Source organism: Sus scrofa, chromosome 9, assembly GCF_000003025.6.
Source record: "Sus scrofa isolate TJ Tabasco breed Duroc chromosome 9, Sscrofa11.1, whole genome shotgun sequence".
NCBI lineage: Eukaryota > Metazoa > Chordata > Mammalia > Artiodactyla > Suidae > Sus > Sus scrofa.
The window spans coordinates 33256198-33271340 of NC_010451.4; the positions used below are offsets into that span (position 1 = coordinate 33256198).

Here is a 15143-nt window from a genome sequence, read left to right on the forward strand (position 1 = left end):
CATTCTTTTTTTTTCTTATAACCGAATAAATAAATATCTTGAATGAATGAAGTAATTAGTAATCATTTCCCACCCCACCCTCCCTTTCTGTATTGATGAAGACAGAGCCTTGGGTTGATGCATTGAAAACATACAGAAATATTGAAGATCCCGGAATCAGGTTGCTAGAGTTTTTCATCCTAGATACTTTTGGGAATAGACTTTACTTTCTGTAGTAGTTTGAAGCCTGCTTCCAGTATAGTGAAACTTTGATTCATAAACGTGTAATCTATTTAGGTTTCGGGCTTTCAATCTTAATTTGATCTGGCTGAAACTTATCCAAATATTTTTGTGACTAACCTGTAATTAGTAAAGAGAGAAAGCAGGGGGAAGGAAGGGAGAGATAGAGGGAGATAGGGTGTGTGTGTGTGTGTGTGTGTGTGTGTGTGTGTGTGTGTGGGAGAGAGAGAGAGAGAAAAAAAGGGGGGGTACTGAGAGACAGATTGATTATGTGGTTGTGTTTATGGAAATTGGAAGTTCTGGCAGTTAAAACTTAACCACTTTAGAGTACTGATGTTATGATAATAACAGAAATGAACTTTGATTATTATTGTAGGAAGGAAAATCCAAGACTCTTTTCCTCTTTCCTCCCTCTTGCCATTTTTCTTATTTGGATTCCTGTGGCTTGTGTGGTTCATGCTACTCACCTAGCAGTTAGTTAGCATTGATTTCACTCTCTATAAACGTTCATGTCCATTTCTCCTCCTACCTATGAGACTATGGAAGTAATAACACCTCTCAGGGTTGTTGTGGATCTCAAAGCAGATTAGGTGTGCAATGATGCTTGAAAAATTATAGTGCTGAATATAATTCTGGGACACCAGCCGAGTGATCTGGGGTTCAAAGTAAGGTTAGGAATCTGTGTACTGGGAATACACATGGATGCAGAGGCCTGGTTGCACATACTGGGTCAGGCAGGAGAAGGTGACACCTCTGGGGTTCTTCTTTGTCCCTTGGTATACTGGCCCACTGGAGAGCAAGACTGGCCCTTTTGATACGATCTCACTGATGGCTGGATTGAGGTTCCAGGCATAACTGTTGTCTCGAATATTGACTTGGGTACTGGAGAAGGCTTTGACAGAGGAAAGACCCAATGACTCGATTTTCAGGCAAAGACAAAATAATATGATAGAGACTTTGCTGGTCGCTTTCTCTGTAAGGCTTGGTAAGATTACAAATAGAAGTGTTTTCACTGTAAGAACAAAGTAGACTGAAAAAAAATCTTGAATGTTTGTCTACCCTTCTAAATAAACTCCTAGGCTACCAACAACTTTCTTTCAGAAGAACAATCCTTAAGGTTTTGTATTTTCTTTTGTGATTTATTCTTTGATTTTTGTACCAAGAAATGTAAACACCAGGGGGAAAAACTCCTGAAAACCCCAAAAACTCTTGCTGAAAATGAAACCATGTTTTGAAGAAGGGAAGAAGAATAGATTAGTAGACTGAACACTCCTTGGATGTGTAATAGGCAACTTGAACCCACCAAATCAGCATTATACTCTTGGTTTCCAGCCCTCATAAACCTGCTGTAATCTTCATTTCACCACCATTCTCTCACTTGCTCAGACCAAAAAACCTTAGAAGCATTCTTGACTTTCTTCTTTTTCTTTTTTCATTTTTACCACTGTACCTGTGGCATATGGAAGTAGGCCAATGCCACAGCCATGACAATGCCATATTGTTAACCCACTGAATGAGGCCAGGGATTAAACCTGTGTTCTCACGGACACTATGTTGGGTTCTTAACCCACTGAATCACAACAGGAACTCCAAACTCTCTTGTTTTTCTTAAATCTGACATGCAAATCCTATTGGCTTTTCCTAGAAAAATTTCCCCCATCTGGAAGCCTTAGCATCTTCATTGCTACTTCCTTCGTCAGCACCCTCATCATCTCTCCCTCGGGAAATGTCACTGTCTGGTGTCCCTGAATCCACTCATATGCTTTTATAAGATGTTTGCCAGCCAGCAGACAGAGTGACTCTTTAAAACCTAACTGAGATCATGTCGTGTACCTGTTCAAACTCTCCTTGTCTCATTAGCATGAAATCAGTCTCCTCAGGAGACACATATTATGGCTGGCTTCCTCTCTGACCTCACCTCTTTCTACTTTTCCTCTTGCTCACTGCCTCCAGCCATGCTGGCTTTCCTGCTGTGCCCCAACCATGCCTAATACCTTCCCAACTCAAGGCCTCACATTTACTTCTGCCCCCTGAAACCTGGAGATGTCCAGGTCTCCTTTCTTCCCTCAGGTACATCTTTGCATAAATATCCCCAACTTAATATATCCTTTCCCCACCCATATATATATATATTTTTTTATTTTTTATTTTTTTTTGTCTTTTTGCCTTTTCTAGGGACGTCCCTGCGGCATATGGAGGTTTGCAGGCTAGGGGTCGAATTGGAGCTGTAGCTGCCAGCCTATGCCAGAGCCACAGCAATGCGGGATCCGAGCCACATCTGCAACCTACCTACACCACAGCTCATGGCAATGCCGGATCCTTAACCCACTGAGCAAGGCCAGGGATTGAACCCGCAACCTCATGGTTCCTAGTCGGATTCGCTAACCACTGCACCACGACAGGAACTCCCCCACCCATATTTTTAATTCAAGTATAGTTGATTTATAAGGTTGTGCCAATTCTGCTGTACAGCAAAGTGACTCAGTCATATATATATAGATATGACTTAGTCATATCTATATATATAAAGAATGTATGTATCTATATATTCTTTTAAACAAATATTATTTTCTGGAGTTTCTGCTGTGGCGCAGTGGGATTGGTGGCATCTTGGGAGTGCTGGGATTCAGTTTTGATCCCTGGCCTGGCATAGTATGTTAAGGATCCAGTGTTGCTGCAGCTATGGCTTAGGTTGCAGTTGCGTCTTGGATCTCTGGCCCTGGAACACCATATGCCTTGGGGCAGCCAAGAAAGAAAAAAAAATTATTTTCCATCATGGTCTATCTCAGGAGGAAGGATATATTTCCCTGTGCTATACATTAGGACCTTGTGTTTTATCTGTTCTAAATGTAGTAGTTTGAATCTACAACCCCAAACTCCCCATCCATCCCACTCCCTCCCCTCCCTCTGTTCTCCATGTCTGTAAGTCTGTTTCTATTCATATTTTAGACTCCATGATAAGTGATATCATATGGTACTTGTCCTTCTCTTTCTTACTTACTTCACTTAGTATGATAATCTTGAGTTGTATCCATCTTGCTGTGAATGGAATTATTTTGTGCTTTTTTATGACTGAGTAGTATTCCACTATATATGTGTACTGTATCTTTTTCTTTTTTTTTTTGGCTTTTTAGAGCTGCACTTGTGGCACATGGAAGTTCCCAGGCTAGGGGTCTAATTGGAGCCGTTGCTGCCGGCCTGCACCAGAGCCACAGCAGTGCCAGATCTGAGCTGCATCTGCGACCTACACCACAGCTCATGGCAATCCCAGATCCTTAACCCACTGAGTGAGGCCCGGGACCAAACCCACAATCTCATGGTTCCTAGTCAGATTTGTTTCCACTGAGCCACTATGGGAACTCCTACTGTATCTTCCTAATCTGCTCATCTGCCAATGCATGGATATTGTTTCCATGTCTTGGCTATTTTGAATAGTGCTGCAGTGAACATAGGGGTGCATGTATTTCTTGAATGAAAGTTTTGTCCAGGTATATGCCCAGGAGTAGGATTACTGGATCATATGGCCATTCTATATTTAGTTTCCTGAGGTACTGCCATACTGTTTTCCATAGTGGATATACCAATTTACATTCCCACCAGCAGTGTAGGAGGGTTCTTTTTTCTCTACACCCTCTCCAGCACTTTTTATTTGTAGACTTATTAATGATGGCCATTCTGACCAGTGTGATTCCTCACCCATGTTTTATAAAATGGGACTTCACAAGCCTTTATCCCCTTCTCTCTTTATTTTTATTTTTCAAATCATTTGTAATGTCTTTCATTGTATTTAGATCTACTTAATTCATCTGAGTATTGAATGCTCTCCCATTAGAATGTAAACTCCGTGAGGGCAGAAATTTGCACTGGAAAGCAGCTGAGCCTAAGCTGGTGCCAACATAAAGTAAATGCTTAATAAATGAATTAAGCATTAAGTCTTATCCACAAAAACCTCCCCTCTCATTGTATAGAGAAGAAAATGACTGGAAGCAGGAGTAAAGAGGAAACACCTGGATAAAATATGAATGAAAGCACCTGAAGACCCTGTGATAAATTTTAAAACATATTGCACAGAATTCCAAGTAAAAAAACGACAGTGTTTGTTTGTCATCTACTGTGTGAAATGGAAGTCTAAACTCTTTCCATACAAACATTTGAAAAAGAACAGAGAACCTCACAAAGCTGGGTCTGCCGTTTCACCCCATGCTAACCAGAAGAGAGCCTTGTTCCAGCCACAGAAAATTGAATGCAGAACTGTCAGGGAAGCTCCCCACCCAGGTGAATCCATTTGTCTTTTAGTAGCCTTTCTGGGGCTTTCCAAGGCCACCCATAAATAGTTATCACCGAGGTTAAGAGGACGAGACACACGGAGGTCATCAGAAAGCAAACCCTGTTTTGCTTCCTCTTGATCTTAAAAGAGCCAGTTAAACCATACTTTGTTCAAAACTGTCATTTTAACCAAATATTTTTGCAGTTATTTTGAAAACACATGCGTATATGTTATAAATTATTTCTGCACAAAATTCAATTTTCAGGTGAGCATATTAATGTTCTGACACAAACAAAATCACTATTTCTTGTGCTTTAGAAAGACCACATCTTTCCAAAATACCAGCTATATCTGGGAGCCAGTTGTCTCACTCAACAAAGGAACGAGGATTTGTAAGAATTAGTTTTGGGAAATGGAGGTTACCCAGAGTCAGTATATCCTTTGATTACTGATTTAGTTTGGAATTTGGAAAAGAACTTTCAGGTCATTGGTTATCAATCCTTGTGGTACTTGTATGTAGCTCAGCTGTCTCAGGGATGTCTAGGGTTCTGCCAGTCAGTTGGGTCTCGGAGCACATGCTTTTTTGCATCCAGTAACATTTATTTAGGGAAGTGTCTACAACAGACTTGCCCCTGAGCTAGCACTGGACACAAAGAGGGCACCAGGTGCGTCATTGCTGCGTGGTCCCTGCCACAGTTGGCCAGATTGCATTGCCTGCACAGATCAACACACCTCCTGGATCTCCTTGCTTATTATTTTAAAAAATATAACAGGTTTATTGAGATATAATTCAGATATCGTACAATTCTGTTTAAAGTGTACAATTTAATGGCTTTCAGTATATTCACAGATTTGTGCCACCATTCACCTTTCTCATACCATACATTCACTCCCCCTTGTTGCAGCTCCTGACAAGCAGTAATCAGCTCTCAGTATCTCTGGATTTGAACATTTTATATAAATGGAACCATACAATATGCGGTCTATTGTGTTTGGCTTTTTTCACTGAGCATAATGTTTTGAAGCTTCAACAGTATTGTGGCATGTATTAGTCCTTTTTTAAATTGCCAAACAATATACCCACATATGAATTTACCAGATTTTTAAAAATCCATTCACCATTTGATAGACCTGTGTATACTTTTTGGCAATCATGAATAATGCTGCTGTGAACATTTGTGTGCACTTTTTTTTGTGTGGACATGTATTTCCATTTCTCACAGGTATGTACCTAGAGTACCATTTCATGGTAACTCTGTGTTTAGCTTTTTTAGGAGATGCCAGACTGTTTTCCCTCCTTGCTTATGAATAATCAGAAGTTCTCCTCAGCTCTGTTTTTGAAAAAGTGATTTTTCTTACTCTGTAGAGTCAGTTGCCATTGGAAAGTAGGGATACCAGATTTTGTCTTCAGCAGTCAAAGATTCAACCTCTGGTTGGCTGTAAATAGCCACTTTCATAACAGAAACCAAGCGGAAAGATTAGAGTAACCTGGAGTAACTGATCCAGCCCTTCTTAATACTAAGTCTTTTTAGTGAATGCATGAAATAATTTAGTAAATGATGGCAATAATTATAGCTAATATCTGTTGGACATTATAGATGTTCCAGGTAGTCTCTGAAGTATGTTAAATGTATTTAGTCATCTAATTTTAGAACTACTAAAATGTTCTATAATCCTTACATTCTAGAGGGTAAGATTAAAAAAAAAAGAATTACAGACAACTGTACTTCATCTGTACTAATGGCTCGGTAGAAAGAAAGGGTTTAGCTTGAAGAAAGAAAAACTGAAACAAAAGACAAACTGAATGGAAAGCTATTCAGAAGAGATGCACTTAGATGGGTTAAATAGAGTCATGTGGCAGGTATTTCAGTTTCAGGAAGCAGGAAATAGAGCAAATTACTATGATCTCTTCTGGGTCTGCATATTTACGATACTATCTCAATATTTAAGTTTTCTATAGGTACACAAAATTTGTTGCCAAAGTGTGATAGAAGCTACTAACTAAAGAGAAATGAGGAACTGTTCTTATACAACATTTTGATTGGCGCTTGTTAAAAGCTGTCCTGTTGTAAAGTGCCCTTCTCTTACCTAGTATGAAAACCCATTTGAGTAGATTTGCCCACTATAACCTACTTCAAAGACCAGTGTGAACACATAGAGTCAGAAAAACAAACAAACAATGAGAAACAAAACATACAGTATGTTGTTTGTGATATGTTTAAAGAGGGGTACATGTATATTTATCATAACAAATGTTAAGCTGAAAAAGCTAATACAAATAACAAATAATTATAATTTGTATACTAATGCCATTTCCTATTAAAAAATTTATAATACATGTCAGGGAATCCACAAGTGGGTTTCTTCCTGGAAATAAAAACCAAACTTATCAATTTGCCTCAGTATATTAGGTAAGAAAAAAAAATGGTTGTCTAACTGAAGATTGCATTGTGCTAATTCTGATGTTGTGTACAGTTGACCATACAGGAATTTTACATTTGGATTAAAGTTCTGAATCCACAAGTATGAAATAGTTTAGAAGCATAATTATTTTCCTCGAATTCTAAATTACCCTTAGAATTGAAGGTCAGGGGAAGAATCCCTAACCTGCGTTCTGCTTTAGTCCTTAAGATCCCATTACCAGCTGTTTGCAGTCATCTTCATTTCTCTGGAAAGACTAGACTTTTCTATTTAGCAACCAATCCAGGAATTAGATTTCAACACACTAACCACATCTTCCTTTTCTGTGTCATACTTGTATGCTTTGGGTCCTGAAAAGAAGTAAATGTAGCCTAAAAGAGACAAAGTCGAAGTTGTGGTTACTGACAATGACTTCAGAGGGGAATTGGGAATGAGTCAGGTGACAGTTAGCTAACCCTCTGCATATCTCTCTCTGAGCCCTGGAACCTGACACCCCTCACATGTCAATCATTTCTCATCTTTCTCACTGCCCCTGCTGGGGATGCTTGGTCCTTCTGCTCAGGGTGTTTCCCTCCAGGAAATCCTTTCCCTTTTCCTAGTCAACCTCTAGCCATTTTTAAAATACCATCTGAGGTTCCACGGTGAAATCTGCATCAACTGATGCCTGTTTTGATCTTTTCTTTTTCTTGGAATTATTGTCAAGACTATCACACAATTCAATACTAAGTTATATAGACTGTCATGTTTCCCAGTAATTTCATATGTGTTGGATGGAGAGGCATTTCCCGAAGATGGTAACCATTTCACAAGAGCAGAGACCATATCCGGAACAGTCTTTGCATTGCCGAACAGTGGCCAGTTCTGTGCCACATACTCAAGAAGAATATGCTGACTGACTGATTCAAAAGATTCAGTTAAATTTACTTAACCCAGTTCAATTCAATTTAACTTTCCCAGCTATGTGTTAAATTTCAGAAGTTGGGTGATGGAGTGGGAAAAGGTACCTAGAAGGTACTAATAGACTGGAAAGAGAGAACCATAATGATACCCTTTATACTCTTTCTGGTGGTTAATCTGGCTAGCTAAATTTAGAAGGGACTCAGAGCCAAAAACCAAACCAAATCAAAACAACAACAACAAAAATCCAAGGATTCCTGTTTGGGAACCTGTTTTCTGTGATGTTAAAGCAGACCCCAGATTTCTTGTTACAATTTCAACAAAGAAACTTTTCAGTAGAAACACTCACCGTTTAATTCCACGGCAGCATCTATTTGGCCATTAACTCCTGAAAATTCTTCTTCAGTATTCTTTGGATAGTCTTTATCCATTTTCCTTTTTCGTTCATCATAGCTGGAAGAAGTATTATTTCAAATAATATTAATAAGAGATTTTTATTGCTTGTAGAGGACAATGTGCTATTCAGGTATATTTAGCCAGGGCTGACTTTTGATTTACTCTATTTTTAAATTTTTTTTCTTTTTACATCCACACCTGCAGCATATGGAAATTCCTGGGCTAAGGGTTGAATTGGACCTGCAGCTGCTGGCCTACACCACAGCCACAGCAACAGCAATACCGGATCTGAGTTGTATCTGTGACCTATGCCATAGCTTGTGGCAACACTGGATCCTTAACCCATTGAGCGAGGCGGGGATCCAACCCTCATCCTCATGGACACCGTGTTAGGTTCTTACCCTACTGAGCCACAGTGGGAGCTCCTGATTTATTTTGATTTATTTTAAATCTGTTTTCCTGTCTATCTTTGTCTCTCTCTCACACACAAACACACACATATTCTGACATAACTCTCCCAGGTTCCAGAGGTTCTGGGACTGCTAGGTTGGGAGTCATTGCTCTAAATATTCTCTTAAAAAACCACCAGGTACATTGTTTAGAATGAGTTAAATATTATAGGGTCATATTTCTGTAATTAAAAATTATATTACCTATATTTTAAATTACCTATATTTTAATTACATATAGGTAATTAAATTACCTATATTTTTAATGATTTATTTACTGTTTTAATTTCTCTCTCCATGTATGATTTTCTCGGCTCACCAAACAGTTGAAAGCCCTTTATAGAGGCTTTTATTAATGAGCTTCCTGCTATGTACCTTCAGAGGAGGGATTGAACAAACAATGCAAATGTGTGAATAGTCAGTAGATTAAAAACAAGAAGCAAGAAAATCTAGAATAACTGAAACTCTGCCTTTTAAATCTTTTTAATTAAATTAAATTGCTTTTGTTTCCTAGAAAGATTATACGACTAACTGAAAAGTAGATTAGATTTCTTTTTCTGAATCCACAAATATCATACAGTGATAACTCTAAGGATTGGTTAAGACATCTCTTTGTGATCTAAGTTACCCTTTGTGAAAAAGACTGTGACTTGTATGAATCAGCATGACTTGTGTGAGTTCAGCATGTAGGCAGAGCAGACTCACTCCTTCAAGAAGCTTTCATTTAAAGTGTGAGAAAGTCCCTTTATCATCAGCACAGAGCTCCCAATGGGGGCATTCCCAAGGTGCTCACCCCACTCCTTTCCCACCAAAAGGTCAGACTATTTCTTCTGGTTCCTGGGCTACTGGGAGTTTCCTGTGGTATCAGATCACACCCACCTTCTTCTGAAATGTGCCTCTCATGTGGCTATGACTACACAGACCGGGGGACAGATCTCTCACGATATTAAGCAGGATCGAACATGGGGAAAGAAGTATTCAGGCTGAAACTGACTAGTGGGTTGAGCTGCTTTATGGGGTGTTGAGGGTAGGAAACCAGTTCCTGGAAGTCCGAATTCCCTTTCCAGGGGAACCATTAGAGCCTTCCAATAGCCCAGGGGGAAAAAACCAAGCTATATAAGTTATATTAAGTACAAATAAAAATGGAAGCCATGTACTGTGTTTTGTCAACATCAGAAGTGCCCTTACAGGAGTTTCCTGGTGGCTCAGTGGATTAAGGGTCCAGGGTTGTTGTTGCTATGTTGCAGTTCAGTCCCTGGCCTGAGAACCTCTATATGCTGCTAGCATGGCCAAATAATAATACTAATAATTTGGAGTTCTCTTGTGGTGCATCAGGTTAAGGATCCAGTGTTGTCACTGAAGCAGATTGGGTCACTGCTGTGGCATGGTTTGATCCTTGGCCCAGGAGCTTCCGCATGCTGTGGGTGTGTCCAAAAAAAGAAAAAACATAGGCTAACACTGAGTGTGGAGACAGGGCACCTATACACTATTAGGAAGAGTGGCTGCCCAGTGGCAGGACTGGATTTAGGGAAAGACTGGAGAAAAAGAACAGCCATACATATTCCCTCTCCTATGGCTTGGATTTCTTCTGTTTATTTTGTTCTAATGTCTGAAATCTAGTGTCCTTTGTTAAAAATGGGAAGTGGGAGTTCCTGCCATAGCACAGTGGAAATGCATCCAGACTAGGAATGATGAGGTTGTGGGTTTGATCCCTGGCCTCGCTCAGTGGGTGAAGGATGCGGCCTTGCCATGAGCAGTGGTGTAGGTTGCAGATGTGGCTTGGATCTGGCGTGGTTGTGGCTATGGCTGTGGTGTAGGCCGGCGGCTACAGCTCTGATTCGACCCCTAGCCTGGGAACCTCCATATGCCGCGGGTGCGGCCCTAAAAAGACGACCAAAAAAAAAAAAAATGGGAAGTGAAGTACAGATTGTTCACATATTTATCTTTGTGTGTTAGGTTTTCTTCTCTCACTTCCCTGTGATAGTTGTATTGAGGAAATGATGCTTTGACTGGAGGGAGTGAGGAAGATAATTCTAAACTTGAAATATTTGGGGGGTAGGATGCAAAAGGAAGAACAGAGTGACCAAGAAGCATTTGGCATATCTGTAGATATAGAGGGAAATGTGGTGGCGATGGGAGATGCCCAAGAACATTACTTATTTTCGAATTATTTGCTTAATGTTGACCCCTATACTCAGGGAAAGTGGTGAAATGACTTTCATGTCTTTATTCTTTCTGTCTGCTCGGAATAGAGGATTCAAAACTGAGCTATTATAGTTAGAGCCATGCCTTCCCTTTGCGTGTCTTAAATAGGCATTTATGAGTGATTTTTTAGTACTTGATCACATTTATATTATTTTATGGCAAAATGTGTTCTTAGTTCCAAACAAGTCGACTGACAAAGAATAGCTGTGTTACAAGTTGGGACCTGCTTGTATTATTCTTAAACTGGATGGAGAAATCTGGAAAGTATGAAAGGAGAAAGTAAAGTTTTTTTTTTTTTTTTTTTTTTTTTTGAGAATAGAAAAACCATTTAAATAATACAGGAATAGGAATAAGTTTTAAAGAGAAAATGATGATTATTAATCCAATAAAAAGATCTGAAAAAGAGATCTTTCTCTTTTCATCTGACTGCTTAGTTTGCTAAAGTGGGTCGTGGTGACATCTAAAATCTTATATATCTGTTCAGAGGTAATGGAGGTAATAATATTATATGTAATAAAATTTCAGAAGAAATTTTAGAGAAGGAATGTCCAGCTAAGAATTTTAATTTTCAAGCACGTTATTAAAAACCTAGGCAAAAATTTTGGCAAAACTGTGAAATCATTGTTTTTTTCCATCCCTTCTCCCATTTATATATTTAGTGATTATTCTCCCTTTCTGCTAGCCCCCTCTCTGCTCTCTCACATTTTGCTCTATAACTGCTTTTGTGAGAGTATTACTCTCAATAAAATCTATTTTGAAGTATCATCTGACACATAAATCACCATCTTAGCTAATTAAGGTTAGCTGATAACTGTATTTTTCATTTGGACCTTTTCTATAGACACTTATAGATGGGCATAGGGTTACCTACTTTTCATTTTACCAGGTAAGAATATTACCATCAAACTATCAAAATAAAAATACCAACTATTTTCATTATTATGCCACAAAGAAGAGTAATTTTAACACCAAAAAAAGGCAGAAAGGATATAATCTCAGAATAAAAGATGATTCTAGCCAATAATACTGATCCAGACCACACCCCCTATATTTATAATATTGTGCTATTTTTATTTTTCTGTGATCTTTTTTGTGAAGATCTAGCTCTTAGTTTCTGGACAGGTGTTTGAAGATTTCTGTTATAGAGCAGGGAGCACAATGTGTATAGTGAGATAGCTCTAGGTTTGCATTTTGACTGTTACCTGCTGACTCTGTGATCCGCAAAAAGTGCTCCAACTCTGAGCTCCGGTTTCCTTATCATAGTTATAGGAATGAGAGAAATTCTCTCTCTCACACACACACAATGCACCCCAAACACGTGTAGATATCAAGGACTGGCCCAAACTATAGGCCTTTATGGTTTATTTTGGACCCAAGAACCATAAACTGACTGGCTAGTATGAGACTGAATGAACTTTGTGATTTGAGTCGATAAACTCATCAAAGAGTTTATTTTAGTCTTTAATTTTTTTAATTTTATTTATTTATTTTGTTGTTGTTGTTGCTATTTCTTGGGCCGCTCCCGCGGCATATGGAGGTTCCCAGGCTAGGGGTTGAATCGGAGCTGTAGCCACCGGCCTACATCCAGAGCCACAGCAACACGGGATCCGAGCCACGTCTGCAACCTACACCACAGCTCACGGCAACGCCGGATCGTTAACCCACTGAGCAGGGGAAGGGACCGAACCCGCAACCTCATGGTTCCTAGTCAGATTCGTTAACCACTGCGCCACGACCACGACGGGAACTCCTAGTCTTTAATTTTTTAAACACACGTCTTTAGAATGACATTTTGTAGTAACAGGCAAGGTTGAGAAAAGGAGGATGAGGGAAGATTAGAGAATGTTGAGGTAGTCCAGAGACCTTGGCAAAAAAGGAGTTAGAAGGTCTGCTGGTATGCTGGGGGTTTTGCCGAAGGTAAAAGAAAATAAAAGTATATGATAGGATGAGAATTATGTGCACGGGTATTTTAATTGACAGTAAATAAATAAATAAATGGTGAAGAGAATGAAAACTGACTACATTTTATACATGGGAAGGATCTATGGATTTCGATTCAGAGCGCATTAAATATAGCCTCAGTTGGCTACTCTTAGCTGTGTGACTTTGATCTAATCACTTAATCTCTTAGATACAATGCTTTAACCTATTAAATGGAGAGAGCAATACTTATTTCTCAAGATTGTTGAGAAGGCAGATGAGAAAATGAGAGAATATGGGAAAATACTCAGTGTGATTCCTAACACATAATGAACCATCAATAAATATTAGCTGAATTTTAATATTAAGAAAACATTTTTATTGTGAATCTGCTGTATGCTAGGTACCTGCTAAATTTACATTTTCTCATCACTGAGGTCTTGTTTGTGAAACCAAAATACCAAATAAAAATGACTGACCTGCTAACTATGTTTATTTGCTTTACAAGTATTTGTTTCATTACTTAATATTGATTAATGGGTATAGATATTTAATAAATCACTACTGACAGTTGAATTTCACTTGTAATATTATAGTGCAATAGATAACTGATATGGTTTTTTTATATACTCTGCACCTTTGTAATGTAAGGATTTGGGGACTATTTTGGTGAAGTGCCTATGTATTGTTTAATTTTATGCTTGGAACTGAAATTTGTTAGGAATTTCTGGTGTTTTGATTGTGAGGGTTTCTAACATATGTCAGTGGCGAAACTGACTCTTGCTGCCTTCTTTGAAGTACTGGATGGGGAGTTCAGGCTGCTAAAATGTGAAAAAGGATGACAAAAAGGGGAATTTAGTGATAAGTATCTAAGATATGTTTCAAGAAGTTTCTTCAAAGAAACCTTTCTAGTGAAATAGAAATCTAGAGTCCTCTTTGAAGCTAATAATGCACTTACAGCCAGGAATCACAAGGCTTTCATGGAGGAAGGGGTCTTTGTGATCTACGCTAGAGAGGGCAGGGAGAGAATGGTCAAGAACAAAGAGGAGGGGAGAAGAGTGAGAAACTGCCATGTGCTATCCTAGACAGGTGTCTGGAGCCAGGTCCCCATGGGGAAAGTGACTATGAGAAAATTCTGGAACAAAGAATTTGTAACAATGTTGAAAAATATTGGTGGTCTCAATTACTACCTGATTGTATGACGAATGCAAATTTATATCTCCAGCCAGAATTCTCTGAGTTCAAGACCTGTATGTTGGAGTTTCTGTTGTGGCACAGCAGAAACAAATCTAACTAGGAACCATGAGATTGCGGGTTTGATCCCTGGCCTTGCTCAGTGGGTTAAGGATCCGATGTTGCCATGAGCTGTGGTGTAGGTCATAGATGTGGCTTGGATCTGCATTGCTGTGGCTGTGGCTGTGGTTGGCAGCTGTAGTTCCAATTCAACCCCTAGCCTGGGAATCTCCATATGCTGCGAGTGTGGCCCTAATAAGTGGAAAACAAACAAACAAACAAACAAAAACAAAAACAAAAACCCACAAAAAACCTGTATGTCTAACTCTCTCTCAGATATTTCTAATCTTTGGTCTCACCAACATGTCAGGCTACACACGTGAAAACTGGAATTCCTGTTTATTCCTTTAATTTTGCTTTACTTCTTAATTTTATTCTTTCCTCATTGAATGACTTTAGCATCCTTGTCAAAAATCAACTGAGCATAGATATATGGGTTTATTTCTCGACTCTCAATTATATTCCATAATCTATATGTCTATCCTCATGTTAATATCACGTTTTCTTGCTTTCTAGTAAGTTTTGAAATTGGGAAGTCCGAATTCTCCAACTTTGTTCTTCTTTTCCAAGATATTTTGGCTATTCTGGGTTTTATGAGTTTCCTTATACATTTTAAGATCAGTTTGTCAATTTCTACAAAGAAACCAGTAGTATTCCGATAGAGATTGAGTCTATAGATCAATTTGGAGAGCACCGCTATCTTAAAATTATTAAGGCTTCTGATCCATGAACATGAAATATCTTTCCATTTAGACCTTGTGTAATTTCTTTCAACAATGTTTTACAGTTTTCAGACTATATATTTTCCTCTTCTCCTGTTAAAATTTATTTCTAAGTATGTTTTTCTTCTTGATGCTATTGTAAGTAGAATTGTTTTCATAATTTCATTTTTGCATTTTCACTGAAATATATAGAAATACAGTAGAATTTTTTGATATTGAACTCATACTCTGCCAACTTCATGGACTGATTAGTTCTGATTTTTTTCATTTGAGGATTCCTTAGACTTTTCCATGTAAAAGATTGTATGACATACCAAGATAGTTTTACTTTCCTTCAGTCTGGATACTTTTTAT

The 15143-nt window shown here is 38.6% G+C and overlaps 1 protein-coding gene across 1 annotated transcript in view; it reads right to left on the bottom strand.

Moving 5' to 3' along the window:
- Window positions 5251-15143, bottom strand: part of MMP20 (matrix metallopeptidase 20) — a 46600-nt gene continuing 36707 nt past the window's right edge. The window contains 2 exon segments of the mRNA NM_213905.1: window positions 5251-7278; window positions 8154-8257. Of these exon segments, the coding sequence (NP_999070.1) occupies window positions 7178-7278; window positions 8154-8257 (205 nt within the window). The 3' untranslated portion in view covers window positions 5251-7177.